Raw genomic sequence first — 26,442 nt, forward strand, 5'->3', positions numbered from 1 at the left:
AGTGGGTGTCTTGGGGGGGAGTGGAGGAAGGTTGGGGGGTGTCCTGGAGGCAAGTGGAGGAGGGTTGAGGGGTGTCCTGGGGGCGAGTGGAGGAGGGTTGGGGGGTAGAGCAGAGCATCACGTGAAAGAGGTGGTCGCAGGTTGGTCGTGTGTCCGAGCAGAGTGTTTTGTGGGTATGGGCCGCTGTGTGTCACTTCCCCTGGGTCCTATAAACCTGGGCTTCAATCTGATTTTTCTCCACGGAGCATGTGAGGACGCGGCCTGGTTGTGCCGCAGAGACCTGTATTGCGTGCGAACGGCTCCCTGTCCACACGGGACTGTCCTTCCCATGGCTTCTGAGAACAAATGCTGTCAGATGAGCCATGTGGGCTACCTGCTTTCATATTGTTGCCACCGTACATGAGCTTTATTTTCTCTGCACTCACCGAAATCCTTCTCCATGGAGCCAAAGTTACAGGGCTGCGTTATATGTTAGCCTTAGGACACTGTCATTTTTGAGTTTTCTACGCAGGGGACCGAGTGTCTTTGCTCCCCTGTGACACGTTGTGTCCGTAGACAAGTTGAGTAAACAGGCAGAGAGCCTGGGCTAGTTTTATCTCAGGTACAACTAGATGCAGTAAAAAGCTGTTTTCTATTTGGGTGTAACTTAATTTTTCAGTCTGAGTTTTAGTTTTTATTTTGGGGGAAAAACTTATTTTACTGACATGTCTTGGTATAGGAAGTGGTTTTAATTGCTGTAAGAAGCACAAACCCAAATTATTACAAGACAAAATTAAAACGAGCTAATGCACTTTAAATTGCAATCATTAGGGTGTTCTAAGCATTAGAACACAGTGATTTGAAAAGTAATTTCTTGGGTAGACTGCCAACTTTGAACTCATAAAACAGCTTTATATTTGGAGCTCTTAAGTTTGAAATGTGAGTTAAGCCTTGAAGTTTTAATGGCTGAGTTCCATTGAATGAGCTGTACAAGGACAGGGTCCTAGCAAACAGTAAGGAGTGAGTACCCTAGGGCTTTGTCCAGATGATTTAAAAAAATTTTTTTTTAATTTAAGTAGGGGCGCCTGGATGGGTGAGTCGGTTAAGCGTCCGTCTTAGGCTCAGGTCATGATCTCATGGTTCCTGAGTTCGAGCCCCGCGTCGGGTTCTATGCCGACAACTCAGAGCTCGGAGCTGCTTCAGATTCTGTGTCTCCCTCTCTCTCCTCCCCTCCCCCATTTGTACTCTTTCTCAAAAATAAGTAAAACATAACAAAAATTTTTACAAAGACATTTAAATTTTTTTATTTAAAAATTTTATTGTTTTATTTTTTTTTCTGAGAGAGAGAGACAGCATGCACAGTGGAGGGTCAGAGAGAGAGGGAGACACAGAATCTGAAACAGGCTCCAGGCCCTGAGCTGTCAGCACAGAGCCCGACGTGGGGCTCGAACCCACGAACCGCAAGATCATGACCTGAGCCGAAGTCAGACGCTTAACCGACTGAGCTACCCAGGTGCCCCTAAATTTATTTAAGTGATCTATACACCCAATGTGGGACTCAAACTCATGGCCCCTAGATCAAGAGTTGGAAGCTCTACTGACTGAGCCAATTAGGTGCCCCTGTCTAAAGGATTTAAAGGTTTTTTTTTTAATGTTTTATCTATTTTTGAGAGAGAAAGAGAGTGGTGGAGGAAGCAGAGAGAGAGGGAGACCCAGAATCTGAAGTAGGCTCCAGGTTCTGAGCTATTAGCACAGAGCCTGACATGGGGCTTGAACCCATGAACGAGTGAGATCGTGACCCGAACCGAAGTAGGATGCTTAACCAAGTGAGCCACCCAGGCACCCTTGGATTTTGTTTAAATGTGTATTTATTTCCAGAGTGAGTGGGTGTGCAGGTGTGTGAGAATGGGGGAGGGGCAGAGCAAGAGAAAGAGAGAATTCCAAGCAGGCTCCACACTGTCAGTGAAGAGCCTGACACAGGGCCTGATCCCACGAACCATGAGATCACTACCTGAGCCAAAATCAAGAGCTGGACATTTAACCCATTGAGCCACCCAGGCTCCCCTAAAGGATTTTTATTGAGGGAAAGTTTAACACCTTTCTTTTAAAATCTTCCTGCCAACTCTCCATCATCCCCGCCTCTCACCGCAAATTCTACAAATCTGTTTTTACTTTAGTTATTACTGTAGTCCTTTTTCTTCCCCCTAATTTGGTGTTTTCTAGAATATAGAAATCTTGGCTGAGAGGAAAGGTCATTCCTGACCAATATCTACCCCTGTATTTATTAATGTGATGTGAGTTCATCTTTTCCTAGTTAAATGAAAGAAAGCTCTTGTCACTTAACATTTCGATCAAAGGACATATTCCCAGATTTGAATAACATATATCTTCATTTAACTGCATTATAGGATTTTAGTAAAACCTTGGATTGCAAGTAACTTGTTCTGCAAGTGTTCTGCAAGACAAGCAAACATTTCTAATAAATTTTAACTTGATAAACGAGCAGTGTCTTGTAATATGAGTAGTACGTGATGCCAAATGTCACATGATCACAACTGAGCCAGTGGTTCTTGAAATTCCCTCTGATATACAAGTGCTCTGGATTACAAGCATGTGTCCTGAATGAGTTAGGCTCGCAAACCAAGGTTTTACTGTATTTTTAATGGTTTTTTTTTTTTTTTTTTTTTTTTTTTTTGAGGAGAGAGCATGTGCAGGGAAGGGGCAGAGAGGGAGACACAGAATTCGAACCAGGCTTCAGGCTCTGAGCTGTTAGCACAGAGCCCGAAGAGGGGCTCGAACTCATGAACTGCAGGATCATGCTGAGCCGAAGTTGGTTGCTTAACCAACTGATCCACCCAGGCGCCCTTGTATTTTAATTTGTTAAAAGTGTATTTTGAGAGAGAGTGCATGTGCATACGCTAGCGGGGGAGGGGCAGAGAGAGAGAGAGAGGGACACTGAGAATCCCAAGCAGGGTCTGTGCTGTCAGCACAGAGCCCAATGGAGGCTTGAACTCACAGACTGTGAGATCATGACATGAGCCAAAACCAAGAGTCAGACATTTAACAGACTGAGCCACTGAGCCAGGTGTCCTGACTTTTACTGTTTTAAAGGAATGCCGTGGAGAGAATCCATCCGTACAGAAAAGACTCATAACAAGGTGTAAATATGTAAAGCCACGTTAATGTCAAACGTTAGCTTAACACAACAACTTTTTTTTTCTGACGCCTGTATTGCTTGGAGGTAGTAAGTTACAGTGGATGTGTTATTTTTATTATAGTGAGTGATTTGCATTCTAAAACATTACCACGAGACGAGGAAAAAAGTCACTGCTCTCTAGTCATTGATGGTTTAAATTGTTTTGCTTCACGGTTTTGTGTCCATCATGTTAAAGGGTTCCTAGAACCAGTTTGGTCACTTACTGCCTCTGGCTTCCGCCGGTGCCAGCCTTATTTGGGGCTCTCGGACGTGTGTGAGAGACAAACTCAGACGCTACACAGCCTTCTGGGGTTGTACGCAGTTACGACTCTGTTAGTATAGTTCTGAAGCTGGAGGAGGGACCGCGGGGTCAGGACCGGTGCCTGGGCTCCAGTCTGCTCCATCAGTGTAAGGCGTTGCACCTCAGCTTTTTCAGCTGAACTTTAATCTCGAGATCACTTACAATTCTAAATTATATTTTACCTTTTACATTTAATTGCTAGCCTAGTGTCTTGCTTCTAAGAGCTATTTTAATATTTTGACCTCTCTCGGGCACCTCGGTGGCTCAGTTGGTTGAGTGTCCGACTCTTGATCTCAGCCCAGGTCTTGATCTCAGGGTCGTGAGTTCAAGCCATGCATTGGGGTCCGTGCTGGGCATGAAGCCTACTTTAAAAAAATTTATTTTGGTATCTCTCTAATTGGTTTCTCTGTATATGCTATATAGTTTTTCATGTTTTTTTTGGGAAATGTTATTGAATTGATCTGTAGCTTACAATCAGTTGGGTTTAGAATTGGGAGACTAGAGTATATCCGTGGCCCCCCAAAAGGTAAATAGACGTAGGGGAGCCTTCCCTGGTGATGAGCCTCTTTATTTGTGGGTGTTGCACGTGGCTCGAGTATTGGAGTAACCCCCAGACTTCGATTCAAACACTAGGGTTTTAGACCCAGACTTACCACTGAATAGCGGTTTGGCTTTAGGAAAACAACTCTGTTTCTGACCTGCCACCTCATTTGTAGCGTTAATGCCCGTCTCACCTACCGCATAGGATTGCCACACAGGTGACCCTGTCAGGTGTTAGGGTGAAACAAACATCTGTGTTTTAAACTTGAGCGTCTTTATCAGAACTCCTGCCCCGCAGGTCGCTGATGGCACTGGGATTGCCTCGCAGGCAGAAGGCCCCTTCAGGGAAGGGCCATCCTGCTTTCCACTCCGCACCATCTGCCCTGTTCTTCAGATACTCAGTTTCACAGGCTTCCCTTTGGACTCGCGTGGTCTCCGCTGTTAGCTGTGCCCCGTCTTCCCGAAGGCTGAAGCTCGCTCGCGCCCTCTAGCGTTCCGTGGCCACAGGCAGCCGTCCAGCACCGCGAACAGTGCCCCGCGGCTCCCAGTAGGTTCTTGATAGATGGTGGCGGCTGAGTCTGCGGAGTGATTCACTTGCTCGGTCTGATTTGTAGAACAGGGTGGCAGTAGCTCATACAGGGTCATGATCTCTGAGGAGTGTTTGCATTTTCAAGGAAATGCTTACGATATTGTGTGATGTGGAAGGATATGTGTTTTTAGCAAGAAAACCAACCTACTCTTAGGAAGATGGAGTTCTCCCCACTGAGGAGTAAAGGGGGGCCTGATCCTCCAGCCGCTGAACCAGTGGAGTCTGGGGCTAGAGAGGCCCTGCGGAGAGCTCTCTGCCCTTCAAAAGAGGAACAAAAACAGACCTTACTCAGGGTCTAAAAGGTTTCAGACAAAGCCAGTTGCCTCAGAAAATATTTGGTGGATGTAAATGTAAATAGGTACCAGGAGTGTTTTTGACCCCCCTCCCCCCCCAAAAAAAGAGGGGTGATTTTTTTTTCTATTTTTGTGCTTTTTATTTTCTCTGGTCATCCAGTGTAAAGTCTGTTCCCGCATTATTCTCTCTCCTGACACCCTCTTTGTTCCCTTTAAAGCTCTTACCACAATTTGTAATTCCGTGCTTCCTGGGCTCTCTTCCCACACTGCCCTCTGAGCTCCATGAACTTAGGAGCCGCACCTCTTTGGTTCTGGGGTCTTACTCTTCAGATACGGGCAGAGTGTGTTTAAGATATTGCCTGCGTCAGGATTGTACCGCTTCCTTCACGGTGTCAAGAGCGTACAGGCTCGTAACCCAGCCTTGGCTTAACTTGTTTCGGATTCTCTAAGGCCCACTCTCGTTTGTAAAATGGGATGACAGCGGGGGTGTTGTGTATGTTATTGTGCACGTTTAATACTCTTACTGTACGTAAAGTGCGCATTGGAGAGCGTGATGTTTTTATTGAGCATTAAACACGTGGAGCGCGTGTCATGTGGTAAAGGGCCGCGGGGCGCCAGTGACGTGGTGCGTGTGCTCCAGCGCGGTTCCCGGGTGCCGGTGAGCGCAGTCTTGTGAAAGTGGTGCCCGGGAGATGGGCTCAGAGGGGTCTCTGTCGTGGCCGGGACTGCCGGGCCACCCCCACCGCGTTCTGTTCCGCGCTCGGGTCTTGAGCAGATGTTTATGTAGCTCCGTGTTGGACCCCGAGCCAGGCACCTAACAGCACGTCTCCCCAGACCGAGGGGGCGCCGCTCACCCATGGCGTTGCTTCGCTCTTCCCTCTTCCTTTCCTTCCATGTAACTGCCCATCATAAAGCTCGGGACATGTTTTTCTTTGGTTCACGTATTGGTAGCATATTATCTTGTCAGGAGTGAATTGCTTTGGGCAGGGAAGTTCTCTCCCTCGGCCTGTTTCTTTTAGTCCAAGACCGAAAGCTCTGAAGTTCTGTGATTCTTTGAATTGAGAGAATGTTGAAATGCTTGGGAACCTGTAAGGTCCTTCTGTGACTGTTACTCTCTTCCCATCCCCCACTTTTCTCCTCAGTTCTCATGTCTGTGACCGCTTCGCCTGGGTTGTGACCCCTTCTCAATGGGAACTTTCTCATCTTTCTTGCAAACCTGTTCCTTCTTTAGTCCCTGACTCAGCTAGCGGCAGCCCTGCAGTCTCCCCAGCTCGAGACTTCTGACCTGGCTCCGCGTCCCTTCCGGGTCTCCCCGCCTGTGCCTGATCTGTTACCAAATCTTGCCAACCTTCCATTGCAAACACCAGAGCCTTATCTTCCTCTGTCTACCCACTGCTACTGTTGCATTAATTTTCTCTCTGCCTCCAGTCACCTGCGCTTCTACCACTGGGATACTTGATGGAGTACAATTGATCAAATTCTGCAACCTTTCCTCTGTATGACCCCCCCCGCCCCGAAAAAAGTTTGTACTTCACAGGATGTGAGAATTAAATGGTAATAAGCGGAGGAAGTGTTATTTATTGATTTAAGAGTGGAGTTACTGTGGGGCACCTGGCTGGCTGAGTTGGAGGAGCATGTGACTTTCATCTCGGGGCTGTGAATTCAAGCCCCGCATTGGGGCAGAGATTACTTAAAAATAAAATCTTTAAAAAAAAAAAAAGCGGAGTTACAGTGGGGAGAAGACGTCTCACCAGAAACACAACAAGCGGGATTCCACTGTAACAAAATCTGCAGTCCCTCTGGATGCTGATGTGTGAGGTGTAGTTGCTATGATTTTTAATTATACATTGTTGCCAGAGTCACATTCCTTCTCATTAGGAGCAGTAACCAGCTCTGCAGCATAAATGAGCACCCTGGGCCTTTTTTATTCTCTTGAAAATTTGTATTCTTTTTTAACAGATATGGTGATATGATTTTTTTCTTGAGTCATAACTCTCTAGGATAAAGGATGGAGGGGAAATTTCCGCTTGTTATTTAGTTAGTTAGTTAGTTAAGAGAGAGAAACCCAAGCGGGCCCTGTGCTGTTAGCACAGAGCCCAGGGCAGGGCTCAAATTCACAAACCATGAGATCATGACCTGAGCCAAAACGAAGAGTCCGACGCATAACCGACTCAGCCACCCAGGCGCCCCCTTCCCTTGATCGTTGTAAGTTTTGTGAACAGTGCATTTCTGCATTTGTTACCTGAAAAGGGGGGACAGTTGGGGGTCTTTATTTTTATTAGCAATTTCTGCTTGTTTAATCCTTGTGCCAAACCATGGAGGTATTTTCGTTGTACTCACGAGGCATTTGTGAGGTTGGATGACATGTCCATGGCCGTACCACCAGGGAGTCATGAATGGGGCCGGAGTGGAACTGTGTGCATCGACCCCGTCTAGAGCCACATCCTGACTCTCTGTGCTCTGCCTCCTGCAGAGTCTGCCCCTTGCAGACTTAGTCTTGGCCTTTAAGACTTGGCCCAAGAATCATCTTCTGGAAGTTTTTCCTCACCCTTGTCTTTGCCCTATGAGAATGGATTGTTCTTTGTTCTACTTACCTGGTCGCTTCTGAGGAATTGTTGGCTGTACTTACAGACTTTTGACACTAGGTGGCATCTGTTTATAGAAAAGTCAAATGCCGTTTGGGGCTCCGGGAAGAGTAACAAAGGAAGCAACCTTGATTTTATTTACAGGTCCTACCAGGGAAGCAGGTGGATCAGACGTGGAGAGATGGGGAAGCAGGTTGTTTTGTTTTGTTTTTGTGGAATTTCTCCCCAACAACTGCATCAGCTAAAACCTTTACTTTGGAAATACCTGCCGAGACCATTGGAGACACGAATCCTTTGTTGTGATACCTATTGGATGTGGCTAAATAAGGGCCTGTGAATCCATGTGTTTTGTACTGAAGCCATTAGAGAGGGTGGATTATGTGTCCGGTAGCAGATCAGCGGCCCACACGCAGGCTTCAGTGCTGTGCTGTCTGCTCCTGGACTTGCCGGTAGTGCGTGTCGTGCAATTGTTGACGTTCTGCTACATGAAAAATCTCATCTGTGAGTTTTGATTTTCGTTCTTATTGTAAAATGTGTATGTACGTATAAAAAAAATGTTCGTTCGTAACACTTCTCCGGAAGGTCTTGATTATCTGGGGCTAAAGCACAGTGCATCAGCAAAATGTGTGAGATACTAGCTTTATCTCCGAAATCTGTATCTCTCTCTTTCTGTCGCCATGATTTATAACTGCAGTTGAAGGGGAAGAATAATTGTTTTTAAGAATATATTTAAAACAACTTTTTAAAGCTGTTTATAAGTTTTTCCTGTGATACATTGCAATTTTATATGATTTGGGGATCTGGTTACTGTGAAGCATTTTTACTTCGGTTTACCTTTGTCACGGTCTCTATATTAGTTTCTTGTGGCTGCTGTCACAAATTACCATAAAGTTGGTGGCTTAAGACAGCAGAAATGTATTCTCAGCTGGGGAGAAGTTTGCCAGCTGGTTCACAAGGCCAAAATCAAGGTGTGGGAGGGCTCCCCCTGGAGGCTGTAGGAGAGAAGTCTATCCCTCGCCTCCGCCCCCTCGTACATCCTTGCCTCTCCTCTTGGGCGCGTGGTGTCACATCTCCCTCCGCTGCTCCCTTGTAAGGTCGCTTGTGATAGCGTTTAGAGCCACTCAGATAACCTGTTTCATCTCAGAACCCATAACTTGACTTCTCTGCAAAGACCCTTTTCCTTATAAACTGACATTCACAGGCTCCAGATTAGGCCCTGATATCTCTGGGCACCGTTTTCCAGCCCTACTATAGTCTCCTTGTAGCACTCAGCACAGCTGGTCAGCATGAGTCCTAATCCCGTCTCTGGCCTCAGTTTCTCCTACAAGGGGGTGGATGGAGCATTAGGAGGCATTGTGGGAAATTGCTCCCAGACAGGTGCCATCTCTTCTCAGAAGGGGCTTCACCACCTGAGGCTGCCTGAGGACACTGTTAAGTTGTGGCTGGAGCAAAATTCTTGATAGGTTTGACCCTACAAAAGCTGGAAAAAGAGCAGAAATGATACGTAGTCGTGTAACTTCCCAAATGACACTTCTTTCTGACAGTATTTCTTAGGGCAAGTTGTAAGCTTACAGGTCTGATCATAAATTCATGATAGTTTTCTAACAAATTGCAAGTGAGTAACTGTCTTGTCAAAGCGTATTACAGTCTTACTGCATTGCAATATGGGGTGTTGTTGATCACGTGCTTCTGAGAGCTTTACGGGGGCTTCTTCTTTTGGCCTGATAGTATAAATTATTATTTTAGAATTCCGTAGAACTTTGGATATGTATTGATTATAGATGGATTTGGCATAATTTGATAAAGACTGATTTGCAATTCCTTGATATATTATTGTATATTGAATCTAAAGTTCCTTTTGTAACTTTAGATTCAGAAGAGAGCACTAATCACCCATTGGGCCTATACGTAGCAGTTAGGTTTGAGCCTGGAAAGGGAGATGTGATATGAACGGACCTGTGGTTTGTCGGGCCTTGTGCTAGGTCCCAGCGATCGCAGCGTGCCCCTCAGCCTGCGTGCAGTGGGGAAGCCAAGTGTTGTCAAGTAATGACACAAAGAAGTGAGGACAGTTGTGACAGGCACCATGGAAGAGAAACCTTCGAACAGGGAAGCCCGTGGGCTCAGGGACTGGGGGTTGGGGGGACCGCTGGGCAGCGTGACAGCATCCCAGGCACAGAGGCTGCGTACACGCCTGGCACACTAGCGGGATGAGACCCGGGCCGGGCCTGCGGGTTTAGCTGGAGCGAGGGGACAGAGCGGCAGGGCCTTCTGGGACCAGCAAGGTGAGTTGTGTTACTGGTAGTTCTTAACAATTTCCAAGTGTTATTTTTGTTTCCGCCATTGCACGGAGGCCCCAGAAGGGAAACTGGATTTATGCTTCACTGGTGGGACCTCGTTGGCACCTACCCCAGCCTGCGAAGTCCCTCCTGGCCCAGTGAGGGCGCTTTTGTTCTTTGCTGCGAGGGCGGGTGTTTTGTGTTCTCTCTGGACAGTGCTTTCTTTCATTTTTATGCTTTTTATTTGTGCTTGTCTTCCTTGTGCTTATTTTAACAATAAAATTCCAGGAAGTCTGGGACTGTGGCCCTTGAATGTCACAGAGTCCCTAAGCAAAGGCGTCAGAAACTTGTGGAAGTATTTCAGTGACATGTTAGACTTCCCTCATGTTTGAATTGCTGTATTTAAGGTTTTAGAAATTGGCTTTAACAACATGTATAAAAATGATGCAGAAGGATTTTTGTGATGTCGGTCTTATTTTCCTTTTAACATCTCTTGTGTTCAAATTTTTGTTATAAAAGTAATACATGCTGATTTTAAAAGGCTGTACCTTGTGAAAAATAATCGTGAAACAAAAAAATTGCTTGTGATCTCATTCTCCAGAGATAATTCTCTTAACTATTTGGTGTTTTGAATTGTTTTCTTACTATACTATAGCTGAATCACTTGAAAGTTGTTTGCTCTGTTCTTAGTAAAGTTTTCGAAAAGTCCTCGGCAGGCTTTTTTTTTTTTTTTTTTTAAACCTGCTTTTTAAAACTATTTGTAGGGGCACTTGAGTGGCTCAGTGATTAAGCATCAGACTTTTGATTTCATCTCAGGTCGTGATCTCACGGTCGTGGGATTGAGCCCCACATCAGGCTCCACACTGAACACGGAGCCTGCTTAAGATTAAGATTCTCTCTCCCTCTCTCTCTGCCCCTCTCCCCTGCTAGCACTCTCTCTCTCTCTTTTTCAGAATAAATAATAAACACTAAAAATGTGTGCTACCTTTTCAACCACATGGGACTTGTTTCTTTGCCGTAGGATAATTTCTCTAAGATAAGCTATCTGAGACCAGTTCAACATGTAATCTGGCTAGAGAATGCTTTTTCTTTTTTTTTTTTTAAGGTTTATTTATTTTGAGAGAGAGGGAGGGAGACTGCATGAGTGGGGAGGGGAAGAGAGAGAGGAAGAGAAAGGATCCCAAGCAAGCCCCATGCTGCCAGCACAGAGCTCAACTTGGGGACTGATCTCACAAACTGAGATCACCACCTGAGCCGAAATCAAGAGTTGGATGCTCGCCCGACTGTGCCACCCAGGCTCACCTGGTTAGAAAATTCTTGATAGTGTCATAGGAATTATATTGAAAATTCTTGATTATTCAAAATCATTGTTTTCATTTTTCTGACACAGTTTTTAAAATTCTCGTTTGTGTTTAAGACATTCAAGAAGAAACGTCCAAAACCTTAAAGTAGGAAAGGATTGGAACCAGAGTTTTCAAATTGGGCCTGAGCACCTGAGTCAGGAGTCCCCGAACAGTTTATAGCCCATGTGTCTGTACAGGGACAGTGTGGAAAGACAGGACACTGACGTTTGTTGATGCTCCGTTACTGCTGCGAGCATTGCAGGCCCTTGATGGGAACCAAGCGCATTGTCTGTGAAACGGCTCTGCTTTCCTTTGAAAACTTTTCAAGTATTGGGGGGATTTTTTGTGTAATTTTTTTTCCAATTATAAATAGACTTACTGTAAACGTTTGGAGGGTAAATTTTAGGTTGGGAATGCTGTGGGTGATTTGGAATGGGGGGGTGTGCCTCTTAGTGGTGTTATCATAAAAAGTTTCCTCTTTTTTAATAAACATCTTTTTAAATTCTTATTTATGTTTATTTATTTATTTTTGAGAGAGAAACAGTGTGAGTGGAGGCGGGGGAGTGAAGCAGAGAGAGGGGATCCCAAGCAGACTCTGCGCCATCAGCACACAGCCCAGTGGGAGGCTCCAACTCAAGAAACTGAGATCATGACCTGAGCCAAAACCAAGAGTTGGACACTTCACCAACTGAGCCACCCAGGCGCTGTAACATTTTTTATTTTTAAGTAACCTCTACACGCCTCGAACCACGACCCTGAGATCAAGTCGGTACTCCACCAACTGAGGCAGCCAGGCGCCCCTAAAAAGTTTCTCTTTAAACACAACTGTAAATCTTTAAATATCGTCCTCTTTAAGTGCAGCTCTTTTTTTTAAACTTTTTTATTATTAACATTTTTTATTTTTGAGAGAGACAGAGCACGAGTGGGGGAGGGGCAGAGAGAGACAGAGGCAGAATCCGAAGCAGGCTCCAGGCTCTGAGCTGTCGGGCTTGGGCAGGGCTCGAGCTCATGAACCGCGAGACAATGACCTGAGCCAAAGTCAGACTCTTAACTGACTGAGCCCCTAGGCACCCGCCCACCCTTGTTTTCACTTCGTGGTTGGTGGTAGAATCTGAAGTAGGTGCTTCCTTCCCCTCCTGTTGACTTCAGAGTGGATGACCCTCTCGGGACGGGAACTGGCTGTCCCCGAGTGCTGTCTCAACTGTGTTTCAGTGGAGCCTGCTTGCACTGTTCTTGTGAGCACCCGTAAAAGTAGAGGGCACAGGGCCCCCCGCGGCACCCTCAGGACCACCACCCGTTACGATCAGGTGCTCTTCATTACTCCTGCAGAGAATGAGTCTGGTTGTTTAAAAACTTGTTGAAGAAAGAGCCTTCTATACCCTGAAGGCTTGCTGAGCTCAGACCAACCTTCCCCCCATCTCCCTCCCCTGAGTTGAGTTTCTGTGTGTTCTTTCGGTTGTGTGCAGCTTTCTCTCATTTGAAACAAATGGCATAGGACTTAGGACTCTTTCTCTTCATTGTTCCCTATGTTCCCCTCTGCCGTCTAACCCTCTCCCCACGAGCCCCTGTTTGAAGACCTCAGTCCATTCTCAGATCACCAGCGGCCCATCCTGTCCTGAGTTTTGATGCCTAAGAGAGCTTTGCCTTGTGAGCCGCTCCCGCCCTTCCTGAAGCGCCGGCCCCTGTTTGCGCTTGCTTCTCCCCCTCACTAGCTGCTCCTCTCAGCCTCTGCTGCTGGTTCCCAGTCCGCGGGCTGCTCCCTCTGTCCGGAGACTTCTTTCGCCTGCACTCACCCCCTGGGCGATTGCGTCTCGTCCGTTAGTGCGCTGGCCGGTCTGCACCTGTACTCCGGGCCCCGGGCCCCAGCGGCCCATCTGGCCTCTCTGCTTGGTCTCTCCTGGGCATCTCAAACGTGACCGAAACCCAGCGTCTGCACCCCCACCCCCGCCAGAGCCCGGGCTGCCTCTAGGCTTCGCCGCCTCCCCAAGCTCTGCGCCTCCATTGGGAGGCCTGTCAGTCCTCTTTCCCACAGTCTGCTCGCAGAGCCTGTCTGCGAACCTTCAGGAAGGATCCGCAAACCGGTATCTTCTTCCCATCTGCGCTGCCCGAGGCCACTGGTTCATTGCAGTAGCCTCTTAACTGGTGCCTTCTCGCAGTGGCTTCGTTAGGTCTGCTTTCGCAAGCGTCTGTTTGTGAGCTTCCCTCCACATAGCAAGCGGCCCGCGCAGGCCTTTACAGTCGTGACGTAGGCCCGTCAGTCCTGCGTTCCGCGTCCCTGCGAGTCCACACCCAGGTCCCAGCAGCGGCTTTGACACCCCCCATTACTTGTTCTAGCACCCCTTCTGCTCTCCCTCCCGCCGCTTCCCTGCTCACCCCGCCAGGCCTCTGCACACCCACTGCTTCTCTCCCTCGGCGGGTGCTTGCCCTCTGCCTAGTGCACTGTCCCCTCTGCGGCCTCCCCTTTCCCCTCCCACCCCTGCATCACCTGAAACACCCCTTGCCACTTAGAAACCGCTTTATTTTCTCCAAGGTGCTGGCATTTCATCGCCAATTTGTCATTTCCTAGTGACTTTTTCATTAGAATATAAGCACAAGTAAGGGCAGACACCTGCTTTTGTTCTTTGCTCTATCCTCCGGGCCTGGAACTGGAGTAGAATAGATGTCTAATCATTTTCCTGATAGTTTTACACACTTGACCCTTGAACCCCCGTGCAGTCAAAATTCCACGTACAACTTTTGACTACCCGAAACCTTAGCTACTCTCAAGTCCACTGTTGACAGGAAACCATGTCTCCGAAATAAGTGGTTAACACAAGTTTTGTATATTACATGTATGATACACTGTATTCTACAGGAAAGCTCCAGAAATCCTAAGAAAGAGGAGACACACACAGTGCTGGACTACGTTTATCGGAGAAAGTGGGCATAGAAGTGGACCCATGTTGTTCAGGGTCGGCTGTGCTTGGGAATCGGAACAGAGCAAGATTTGTCATCGTTACTCCATTTAAGGAGTGACCACTACTCTTTGAAATTTTTTTTCTGCCAATTTTGGGATACATTTCAGGTAATTTTTACTTCTGAATATAGTGGCCGGTTAGTTCAGACAGTGCCAACCAAGCCAAGTCCATGGTGGCATCTGTATGTAAGCCAGCTGTGTCCCAGGCCAGAGCGACCGCGCCCTTGCCCGTGTTGGGCGTGGGGCCTCTGTGGGAGCCGTGAAAGGCTTTGGGCTCTGCTAGCCTCCCGCGTCCCCAGCCTCTGGTTCTCCACAGTCTGCTACAGTGTCAGCTGTGTAAGCTTTTGAAATTCCATCTCCACCTTTAATACGTAAGTGTTCTTTCAGCTTGTGGTCTGTGGGAGAGATGGGCCCAGCAGGAACAGTGCCCGCCCTCAGGAGGCCAGAGCCCACAGACGATGACCTCGTAATCAGTAGAGTATATATTCATTGTGAGCTAGAAATTTATAAATAGCTCCCAAATTTCTGATAGTTTCACTAGACCTGGTTTTGCAAAATTCATTTGTGAGCTTAAGTAATGTTTTTTGCCTTCATGGTTACTGTCCGGACTACTGGAGTGTGTGGGAGCCTCAGCTAGAATGTATCCACACGTGCAGTCACACCGGTGGAACTCAGCCACGTTCTGTGACTGATGGAGTGACACCTTAGTATCTTAACAGCTCAGACTAAGTAGTATCAGTTGACTGCAATGTAAGTGAGACTGGAGGGCCGCCTGGGAGATGCACTCTAGATTTTGGCTCAGGTCGTGATCTCACGGTCCAGNTGTTCTGTGACTGATGGAGTGACACCTTAGTATCTTAGTGATACTAAGTATCTTAGTATCTTAACAGCTCAGACTAAGTAGTATCAGTTGACTGCAATGTAAGTGAGACTGGAGGGCCGCCTGGGAGATGCACTCTAGATTTTGGCTCAGGTCGTGATCTCACGGTCCAGTCCCCAAATCAGGCTCCGTGCTGGGTGTGGGGCATGCCTAAGATTCTCTCTGCCCCTCTCCTGTTCACACATACTCACTCTTCTCTTCAAAAAACAAAGCAAAAGCAAACACAAACACAACAAAAAAAACCAAAAATAAACTTTTAAAAAATGAGACTTGAGGGGCACCAGGGTGGCTCAGTTGGTTAAGCATCCAACTTCGGCTCAGGTTCGTTCTCACAGTTTGTGGGTTTGAGCCCCGCGTCAGGCTCTGTGCTGACAGCTCAGAGCCTGGAGCCTGCTTTGGAGTCTGTGTCTCCCTCTCTCTCTGTCCCTCTCTCCCGCTCTCTCTCTCTCTCTCTCTCTCAAAAATGAATATGAATAAACAATAAGAAATTTTTTTTAAATACAAAAAAAAAAGAGACTTGAGGTTATGAATTCGCTTCAGTTTGGATGGATCATTAATCCTCATCCTCATCTCATTGAAATTATGTATAATTTCTGTGTTCCACGCACTGGGCTGAAGTGTGCTGCTAAAATGACTTTTTGGTCATTTCTTGTCACTTTTCTTCTCAGGGAGAAATAGGCTGACAGGTCTGATTTCCTCAGATTAAAGTTTTGGCCTGAGTTCTTTGCCCTATCAGATGGTCAGGTGACTGAGGAAGTACCTGAGAGCAAGTGTTCACACCCACAGGCACCTGGAGGGCTTATTACACACGAGTCGCTGTGTTTCACCCCAGGTTTTCTGCTTTTTCTCTCTGAGTGAGAACCTTAGTTGGGACTTAAGATTTCCCTGTGGAGAGATTATCTTTTTATCTCTCATATCTCTGTAAAGCTACGTTGCTCTTTTCTGTTCCACGTGAACATGTGTAGTTATCGTTTACGTCCCATCATCCAGGAGTATCAGGGCTCCTGAGTCCTAAAAACGGTCTTCAGTCATTCTCCCCGAGTTGTGTGTCCCATGAGGGCGTGCTTGAGACGGACTTCCTGGAGGACCAGACGCACTTCGCCTTGCCCCTTCCTTGTCCTGCGAAGGTGCAGACCAGGGGGCGGAGGCCGGAGGTTGGGTCGTAGGGAGGTGCCTGTGGCCCAGCACTCACATCTTTTTTTTTTTTTTAATTTTTAAAAAATGTTTGTTTATCTTAGAGAGACAGAGCCACAGCCAGAGTGTGAACAGAGGAGGGGCAGAGAGAGAGGGAGACACAGAATCCAGAGCAGGCTCCAGGCTCTAAGCTGTCAGCACAGAGCCAGCCACGGGGATCCACCCCATGAACTGTGAGATCATGACCTGAGCTGAAGTCAGATGCTTAACCAACTGAGCCGCCCAGACGCCCCAGCACACTCACCTTAAGAAAGAAGAAGACTTGAGGCCCGGTTATAACTGCTATTTTACAGCTTAAAAAACATAAAGAAATAGTACCCGCTAGGAGGCTTAGGCCACAACTTCATTTATTTATTCTTTCGTCACTTGAGTGCCACAATCTACTTTGTGCTGTGCTGGAGAAAAGGAAAATGAGTTCTTGGCCGCAGGAACTCCAGCAGTGAAGGAGGCAGGCAAACCATTGCAATGTAGTGACATGGGGGTTTTCACCTAAGTTTCATAGGGGGGGTGTCCACATGAACTTGGCAGTGAGGGTCAAGGAAGACCCTGGAGTGTGAAGAGTTTAGCCAGATGAAAAAGATGGGTCACACTGTTTGTTACAGGCACAGGCAAAGGAAGAGTGTCACGGGTATTGCCTTTTGTCCAAGCTTTCTTTGCCTCTGTGCTTCAGAAGCTTACTGCTCCTGAGTTCTCTGCCTTTTCTTCTGAGTACACGTACAGGATGTTCGATCATCAGTAGGTCCTGTATTTAATCTGATAAAATGTAATAATTGAAAAATCTTTAGCTTCTAACCAATATATCTGTAGTTTTACCTGCCTTTCCTTTTTTTTTTTAATATTTAAAATTTTTTGTTTATTTTTGAGACAGAGAGTACAAGCAGGGGGAGGGACAGAGAGAGGGAGACACAGAACCCGAGGCAGGCTCCAGGCTCTGAGCTGTCAGCGTGGAGCGTGACATGGGGCTCAAACTCAAGAACTGGGAGATCGTGACCTGAGTCGGACACTTAACTAGCTGAGCCACCCAGGCGCCCCATGCCTGCCTTTCCTATTGTTTGTGCAGTGTTTTTTGGGTTTAGTGAGGCGGACAAGAAGAATGAAAAGATAGGCAAATAAAAGTTGAGTGTTAATTGAATCTAAGTGAAAGAGGCAGGAGAATACGTGGCGGAGACCAGCTATAAATGGTGTCCTCAGTATGGATCAGACTTTCTTTACCTTCGTACGGAAGCATGTGGCTCACACCCATTTTACTCCACTGTGAATTCACACAGAGGTCCTGTGACCGTGGAGGAGACCTGAGGTCAACTAAAAATTAACGTTTTGTATTTTTATTGGGTATCATTAACGGCAGGACCAAGTATACATTTCTGGAAGTACCTCAAAATAATATATCATTTGTGTTTTTCTGTGTGTGCGTAAAAAACTAAGGGAAATCGGCCTCTCTGGCATCGCTTCCATCTGTAGATTGGAAGGAGCTGTACTAGGATCTTAAAGTACCTTTAGCTCTAAAGTTTTGTGTTTTTGCACTTTCTTATCCTGGAGCCTTTTTAGTCTGATTTATATTAGAGTATAATTCCATAATGAGGTGATGCCATGGACATCCCTTTCCTCATTCCACTACCAATGAAACATAATCTGTTATACTCTTATTTCCAAAGGTCCTTACATATTATAAGCATCCCTCACTAGCCAAATCATTCAGTTCCCAAATTCAGCTAATTAAAGTTCAGATGGTGAGGGATAGCTCTATATTAGCAAATATTAGAATTACTCAGTTCTTGTCGCTATTGTAACAGACATTTCATCATGGGCAAGACTATTTGAGGGCCAGTCCCTGAAGTACCTTGAACGTTGACTTCAAACTAACAACAGAAAGACAAAGCTGTGTGGACAAAGCTTAACGCCTCTTCTTAGGCTCTTCTCATAACAGAAGAGAGAGCTCCCTGGGACACAGTTAATACACTGTTACCAAAACATGTAATTTTTAATGTTTGTTTATTTGGGGAGGGGACACATGCGCAAGCAGGGGTTGGGGGTGGAGAGAGAGAGTCCTAAGCGGGTTCCACACTGCCAGCACAGGGCCCGATGCGGGGCTTGAACTCAGGAACCCTGAGATTGTCACCTGAGCCGAAATCAAGAGCTGGATGCTTACCCGACTGAGCCACCCAAGCCCCCCTACCAGAATGTATAATTTGAGCAGATCATTGAGCTGTACCTAAATGTCAGCATAACAAGGTGCAAAATGATTCTTACTGGTAACTGAGAGATACTTACGAGCACTTGTTAGTAGTAATCGGTGGCTGTTCACAGCACGAGCAGTGAGCAAGCCGGAGTGAGTACCTCCCCAGAGTCTCGGGGTGCTGATGACAGCGCAGATGACACTGGATGGCTTGGGGGAGCCAAGTGGTCTTTAAAGAGTGGCGACATTAGCTACTAAATTACCTTTTTTTCCCTCCAAAAAAGGCTTCATTGTGTATTACACACAGAGGGAGGGGTTCAGTCCTGGGCGGCCGCTCTCTTCCCGGCGGCCAGCACGTTGCTTTGGCATGGATGCATGTCGCCTCCCTGCTCTCCATGAACTTGCGGTGCGCTTGTCCCTGGGGACGTTGAGCAGCACCATGGCACACCTCGGGTGGCACCCTGCACGAACTCAGGGTGCTTGGGGAGGAGGCCACCGCCGGGCCTCCGCCGGGCCTCCGCTTGCTCCTCATCCTTCCCCCAGGTGGCCCTTGCTGAGCACCGCCCCCCCACCCCCTTCCCCGGCCACAAGAGTGAATCACCTTTAATACTTTGTAGCTTTCTCAAGGGTCAAGGGTCCGGGTGGATGGTCTCTCGTGTATTTACCTCCCAGTTCTGTTTTTCATGTTTTGTTTTGTTAGGAGAGGACGTCGGACTTACCCCCTGAGCTATCCGGAGAGAGCGACTCAATGCACCTGGGCCAGGCGCTCTGTGGGCATGAAGTGGTTGGGAGAATCCAAGAACATGGTGGTGAATGGCAGGAGGAGTGGAGGCAAGTTGTCTAATGACCATGCGCAGAGCCCGTCGAAATTGCAGCACGCGGGAAAGGAGGCCGCGAAGGCCGGCAGACACGCGGTTGAGAGGAGGTCGAGCAGATGTATGTACACAGCGCGACTGTCATTTTCAGTGTCGTGTGGGCAGGGATTCTTTGCAGTTTGTAACGTGTGTTCTGGGTCTGCTGTTTCTAGAACAATTTTTCATGTTCTCCCAGTTAACAGTACAGTCTTTTTTCTTTAAACCCTTTCAAAGATTTGACAATTCGTATTCTCATCTGACTTGTACAGCTCTAGTTTAGTGCTTAGTATGATAACTATAATTATGATTTTGTATCCATAACCTTGTTATATTTTGTAGCATTTACATCTGAATGGTTAATCTGCATTATAAACTATATTAAAGCGCTACTGCTGAATTTTTTACGTTCAAACTGTATTTTTGTATTTGATGTAAGTATAAGTATATATCTCTTTGAAAAGTTAGACCTATGAATAATCAATTCAATTCTAATTTACGAGGTAAACGGAATTTAGGGCAGCTTCACAAATTGCTGCCATTCCTCCTATTCCTGTGGGGCGAGCGGCGCATGGCCCGACAGTAGAGCCCTGTGGCTAATGCGCTACTTTTCTACCTTTGCTCCTTCTTGGCGACAGTGAGGCTGCTAGTTGAGAGTTCAAGAAATAGTTACTTTAAGAGCAGAAAAGTGCCGCGGGATACGTGTCGAACCTTAGGTGGGCAGCCATGTGAAGATAACCAGTGGCATACGGCCATGTGCGGGAGGACAGCTTTTTCTCTTCTGGTTTTTCCTGAGGTTGATTTAGCTCCTACGGAATAGCCTTACTTCGTGTTGGAATTGGCCCGCTTTGGGTGGGGTTGGGTCTGCCCGGGACCTGGGGCAGTTTCGGATGGATTGCACAGTTGCAGTGGTGGCCCTCATAACTTTCCGAGGTGTATGCAGTTTATTGGGCCCTGGCTGCCCTTAGCCTTTCCGTAGCAGAGCAGGTCACTGCTTCTGTTACAAACTAGGCAGAAACCCCTGCTTGGGGTGGGAGGTCAGGGGAGAGGCCAAGGCCGGATGGATTCTCCTGTTCATGGACACCTGCTCACCCTGTAGCATGTGATGGGAACCTGAAGGAACTGAGAAATGTAGTGTCTGTAGCAGTGGTATTGCCTCTGGTCAGTAAATTAGGTGACTTTTTATTTTTATTTTTTTATTTTACCAAATTGCTGTTGGCCTTCTTTTCGAGCATCATAGAGCAGAAGGTCTGAATTTTTGGAGGTACGTGATAATTTAGAAAAATGATCATAAGATGTGCTACATTTTGCCATGTGTAAACAGATTTAGAGCATAGGCTGGAAAAATCCAAAGAGCCTGAAGACGGACAGCATCACGTTGAGTGTTATCGGATAAGAATGGTACAAAAAGAGAGCCAGCGGTGAAGCAAAGCAGTGCTCTGCCTTAGGTAAACGACAGTGATTTCATGCAGCAGCAGAGCCGCGGAATACATGAAGCAGACACTGACGGAATGAAGGGAGAAACAGACAGTTCAGTAGTTTGGAGACTTCAGTTCCCCACTTTGAATAATGACTGCAACAAAGAGGCAGAAGGTGAATGGGCAGATGAACGAAGACTTAGCCAATGCCCTAGACCAGTGCTTCCTGACAGACATCTGGGGAACACTGCGCCCAATAATGCACGTTCTCAGGGGCGTGTGGAATGTGCTTCAGGATAGGCCATAGGCTGGGCCATGCAGTGAGTCTCAACAGACTTAAAAGGATTGGAACCATACACTGTGTGTTCTCTGAGCACAATGGAGTAAAATTAGACATGAATAATGGAAATTTGAGAAAAATCACAAAAGTTGACTCTTTGAAGAGATCAACAAAATTAGCAAACCTTTACTCCAAGACTCCCCAAGAAAAAGCAGAGTCAAGAATGAAAGAGGGGACATTACTGCTGCCTTACAGAAACAAAAAAGATTACAACAGACTACTCTGAACACTTGGATGCCAATAAATTAGAGAACTCAAATGAAAAAATTCCTAGAAAGTAACAAACTACCAAAATAGATTCAAGATGAAATACAAAAATCCAAATAAATCGGTAGCGTGTAAAGAGATTGATTCTGTAATTTTTAAAAAACACTACTAAGGAAATCTCAGGCCTGGATGGCTTTGTTGGTGAATACTGGCAGATATTTAAAGAACAGTTAACACCAGTTCTTCACAGACTGTTCCAAAAAGTAGAAGGGAAGGGAGCACTTCCTCTTACTATTAGATCAGTATTAATTCTGCTACCAAAACCAAAGAAAAAATACCCTCAAAACTACAATAGATCTCTATTCAGTATGGACACAAAATCCTCAACAAGATACAAACCAAATTCAGCAACAAGTGAGAATGATTGTGTAGCCTAAGCAATTGGTGTTCATCCCAGGAATGCAAAGTTGGCTCAATACCTGAAAATTAATATAATGCTACCACATCACTAGCATGATGGAGAAAAACCATACGATCATTCCATTAGAAGCAGAAAAAGCATTTGACAGAATTCGGCCCTTTTCAGGGTAAAAACACTTGACAAACTAGGAATAGAAGGAAATTCTTCACCCTGATAAAGGACATCTACAAAAACCCACAGCTGACTCCCCATTTAATGTTGAAAGACCATTAAATGCTTTTCCCCTAAGATCAGGAACAAGACAAGAATGTCTGTTCTCACCACTTATATTCAGTATTGTGCCAGAGGTCTAACCACAGCAGCTAGGCAAGAAAATTAACTAAAAGGCGTTCAGATTGGAAAGGGAGAAGTCAAACCATCCTTGTTTGCAGATGACATGATTGAGGAATCCGCTAAAAAAACCATTAAAACTGATAAATGAGTTCAGCAGTAGAGATCAGCATCCAAACAATAAAACTCTAAAACTTACACTTTGAAAACTGAAAGACATTATTTTTTTAATGCATTTATTTATTTATTTATTTATTTCTGAGAGAGAGGGAGAGAGAGAGACAGCATGAGCAGGGGAGAGTCAGAGAGAGAGGGAGACACAGAATCTGAAACAGGCTCCAGGCTCTGAGCTCGGTGTCAGCCCAGAGCCCGACACAGGGCTCAAACCCATGAACTGTGAGATCATGACCTGAGCTGAAGTCGGACGCTTAACTGACTGAGCCACCCAGGCGCCCCTGCAAGACATTACTGAAAGAAATTAAAGAAGACCTAAATAAATGGAAAGACATCCCATGTTCGTTGATTAGAAGACTTAATATTGTTATGATGGCAGCACTCCCCAAATGATCTACAGACTGAATGCAGTCCCTATCAAAATCCCAATTGGCTGCTTTGCAGAAATGGACAAACGGATCCTAAAATTCTTGTGGAAATTCAAGGAACCCAGAGCAGCCAAAACTGTGGAGAAAGAACAAAGATGGCACACCGACACTTCTCAGTTTCAAAACTTACCCCAAAACTGCAGTGTTATATTTGGGTAGACATAGATCTAGGGAATAGAATCGAGAGTCTAGAAATCTTTGTGTTTGTAGTTGACTGATTTTTGACAGGCATGCAAAGAAATTAAGTGGGGAAAGAATAGTCTTTCAGTAAATGGTGCTGGGAAAACTGGATATCCACATGCAAAAGAATGAAGTTGGGTCCGACCTCATAGTATGTGTGAAAAAGTTAATTCAAAATGGATCAAAGGACCTTAATTATAAAACTTGAGAAGAAAACCTAAGCATACATTTTCATGACTTTAGATCAGGCAGAGGTTTCTTAGATATGACACTAAAACCACAAGAAATAAGGTAAATTGAAATGTATCAAACTTACAAACTTTTGTGCTGGAAGGGATTAACATCCAGAACATGAAACGACAACTCCCAGAAGTGGGGAGAATACTGTAAAATCACGTATCTAGAGCGTGGTGTGGCAAGATGGCGGACAAAGAGAAGGAGAAAAAAGAGAGCATCTTGGACTCAGCTAAGTACATCGACAAGGTGACCCGGATGAAGTATCAGGGAGGCCGCGAAGCCAGTGGCGTCCTGGAGGGTTCGGCCCTCTCCTCAGTCTCGTACTTGACGGCACCGTTGAACACGTGAGAGACCCTGACCACCGGTACAGGCTCACAGAGGATACGCGGCAGCCGGGCCTGGTGGGGTGCAGGGCACCTCCGTGCTGCGCATCTGCCCGCAGGACGGCATGGAGGCCAGGCCCAACCCCTGCGTCCAGCAGCAGGACGCCTAGTGGGCTCGAGGGCCTGGGACACAGCCCCCCGGCAACTCAGAGCTGCCCCTCCCGCCTTAAGTGCTGCCACCGGACCGGGATTTCCTTTTTGTATAGGTTTTGTTTTTGTTTTTGTAATAAAACTGCAAACCTCAAATGTCAAAATAAAATAAAATTACATATCTAGAATATATACAGAACTGTTATTAGTCAGCAGTAAAAGACAGACTCTAATTTCTTTCTTTCTCTTCCTCCCTCCCTTCCTCCCTCCCTTCCTCCCTCCCGGCTCTGTTTCTTTATGAGAGGGAGAGAGAGTGTGTGTACACAGGGAAGGGGCAGAGAGAGAGGGAGACAGAATCTCAAGCAGGCCCCATGCTGCCAGCGTAGAGCCCGATGCAGGGCTCGAACTCAGAAACCCCGAGATCATGACCTGAGCTGAAGTTGGATTCTTAACTAGCTGAGCCACGCAGGCATACCACAAACTCTGATTTAAAATGAGCAAGGGAATCTGAATAGACAGACATTTCTCCAAAGACACACAAATGGCCAGTACATGAAAAGATGCTTGAAATCATTAGTCATCCGGGAAATGCAAGTCAAAACCACAAGATACCACTTCACAACCCCTGAAATGTGTCAAACTGAAAGGACAGATGGTGGCGGGGGAGCCCTGGGTGGCTCAGTCGGTTAAGCTTCTGACTTTGTTTGGCTTAGGTCACGATCTCACGGTTCGTGGGTTCGAGCCCTGCATCGGGCTCTGTGCTGACAGCTCAGAGCCTGGAGCCTGTCTTCAGATTCTGTGTCTCCCTCTCTCTCTCTGCCCCTCCCCTGCTCATGCTGTCTGTCTGTCTGTCAGTCTCTCTCTCAAAAATAAAACATTAAAAAAAAAAAAAAAGACAGATGGGGCTCCTGGGTGACTCAGTTAGTTAAGCATCTGACTCTTGATCTCCACTCAGGTGTTGATCTCAGAGTTGTGAGTTCAAGCCCTGCATTGGGCTCCATGCTGAGCGTGAAGCTACTTAAAAAAAGGTTGTGGTGGTGGTTTTTTTTTTTACATTTATTTATTTTTGAGAGATAGAGATAGAGCACGAGTGAGGGAGGGCGGAGAAAGGGGGGAAGACAGAATCAGAAGCAGGCTCCAGGCCCTGAGCTGTCAGAGTCCAACGTGGGGCTGGAACCCATGAGGTGTTAAGACCATAACCTGAGCCAAAGTTGGACATTTATCCAGCTGAGCCACCCAGGCGCCCCGTGTGAAGCCTACTTAAAAAATAAATAAATAAAAGGACAGATAGTAGCAAATGTTGGGGCATCGTGATGGGGAGAATTTAGAAATAATCATGTACTGTTGGTGGGAATGTAAATTGGTGCAGCCACTTTGGAAAACAGTCTGGCAGTTTCTTGAAAGGTTAAATATAGAGTTACCATATGACCCAGCGCTAAGAGGATCAAAAACACAGGTATACACTGAAACTTTTACATGATTGCTCATAGAAACATTGCTCATAATAGCCAAAAAGTGCAAACAAACAGCCTGATGTCCATCAACTGATGAATGAACTAACAAAATGTGATCTGTCAACATAATGGAGTGTTATTTGGCCATAATGAGCGAAATACTGCTATTTGCTGCAACACGGATGAACCTTGAAAACGTTCTGCTAATTGAAAGAAGCCCTCTCGTATTGTATGATTTCATCAGTATGAGATTTTCAGACCAGACAAATCCATAGAGACAGAAAGTAGATTCGTGGCTGTCAGGGGCCGGGGGAAGGGAAAAATTGATAGTGACTGCTTATGGGTATGGGATTTCTTTCGGGGGTGATGAAAATGTTCCAGAATTGATCGTGGTGATGGCCACACAGTTCTGTGAAAACATTAACAACCATTGAACTGTACGCTTTAAATGGGTGAATTGTATGATATGTGAATTACATCTCAATAAAGAAAAAGAATACATAACGACTTTGATAGCTTTTATACACCTACATGCAAATAATTTGATTGCAAAACGTATCTACTTACCTTTTGACAGGGACTTACATATTAAGTGTTTAATTTGCTTTCTGAAAGAGTGTGGAAAAGAAAGTTACACCTCTTACCGTGTCTTTCATTCTTCCACATCTTAATTTTGAGCGGCTTCAAGTCATACTGTTGGTATAATTACATTGCTGAAAAGATGGTCTGTGACATGCGTGTCAGGCTTAAATCAGCACGGATGGAACTTCACCCATTTAGGTTTGGCTTTTCTTCACTCTCTTTACACCATCATTAAACCCAATTACTTCGGCTGGTATTTCTGTCACTCCCTATTTTTATCTATTCATTCAAAATCTGTTTCAAACAGGTTAGAAATAGACCTGTCATTCCCTCTGTACTTCTTTCCCGCTTCCGCTACCTAACTGTAATCACAGGCACATTTCTTCACCCGTGGGCCTCAGTTACCAGCAGAGTGGGGATAGTGAGCATTCACCGGCCCGGAAGGAGGAAGGTGAAGTTAATGCCTCCGGGGGGTGGGGGGACTCCTCCTGGTACTTGACATCCACCCTTCTGGCACTTACTGCAGACAGTTGCTTGTGTTCTTGTTTCCTCTCTCCCCCGCCCCCGTCTGCAGTGGCTCTCTATGCCATCTTGCCACGGTGGTGAGCGTCCACTCACCCTGTTTTTTCGTCTTCCTCAAGGGGTGAGGAAGGCATTTGAGCCCAAGATTCTCACGACCACCCAGACCCTGTTCTTGGGAAACCTGGTAACATTATCTGCTAAGCAAAACGCTCACAGTCATTCGCTTCGTGTTTGGCTTTCTGCTTGTGCAGAAGGCTCTCCGCTCTTATTTACTAGCTTGAGAGGGCAGCAAAGCTAAAGGTTTTAAAGGTGGATTTAAGTAGTTTTCACCTGAGTGACTTCTCCTTCTCTTTCTCCTCACAGGTAATGGTAATTCAGGGTTCGAAGGCCAGAGTCGGTATGTGCCGTCTTCTGGAATGTCTGCCAAGGAGCTCTGTGAGAACGACGACCTGGCCACCAGTCTGGTTCTTGACCCCTATCTAGGTTTCCAAACACACAAAATGAACACCAGGTAATT

General features: G+C 46.2%; 1 protein-coding gene and 1 pseudogene across 1 annotated transcript in view; both read left to right on the forward strand.

Moving 5' to 3' along the window:
• Positions 1 to 11,625: 11,625 nt before the first annotated feature.
• KMT5B (lysine methyltransferase 5B) overlaps positions 11,626 to 26,442 on the forward strand; it is a 38,881-nt gene continuing 24,064 nt past the window's right edge. The window contains exons 1-3 of the mRNA XM_077766566.1: positions 11,626 to 14,166; positions 19,009 to 19,244; positions 26,289 to 26,436. Of these exons, the coding sequence (XP_077622692.1) occupies positions 19,085 to 19,244; positions 26,289 to 26,436 (308 nt within the window). The 5' untranslated portion in view covers positions 11,626 to 14,166; positions 19,009 to 19,084. The remainder of the gene's footprint in view (positions 14,167 to 19,008; positions 19,245 to 26,288; positions 26,437 to 26,442) is intronic.
• LOC144233554 (U6 snRNA-associated Sm-like protein LSm7 pseudogene) lies at positions 23,078 to 23,387 on the forward strand (annotated as a pseudogene).

This window comes from Crocuta crocuta, unplaced genomic scaffold (assembly GCF_008692635.1).
Source record: "Crocuta crocuta isolate KB4526 unplaced genomic scaffold, BGI_CrCroc_1.0 scaffold636, whole genome shotgun sequence".
In the NCBI taxonomy this organism is placed as follows: Eukaryota; Metazoa; Chordata; class Mammalia; order Carnivora; family Hyaenidae; genus Crocuta; species Crocuta crocuta.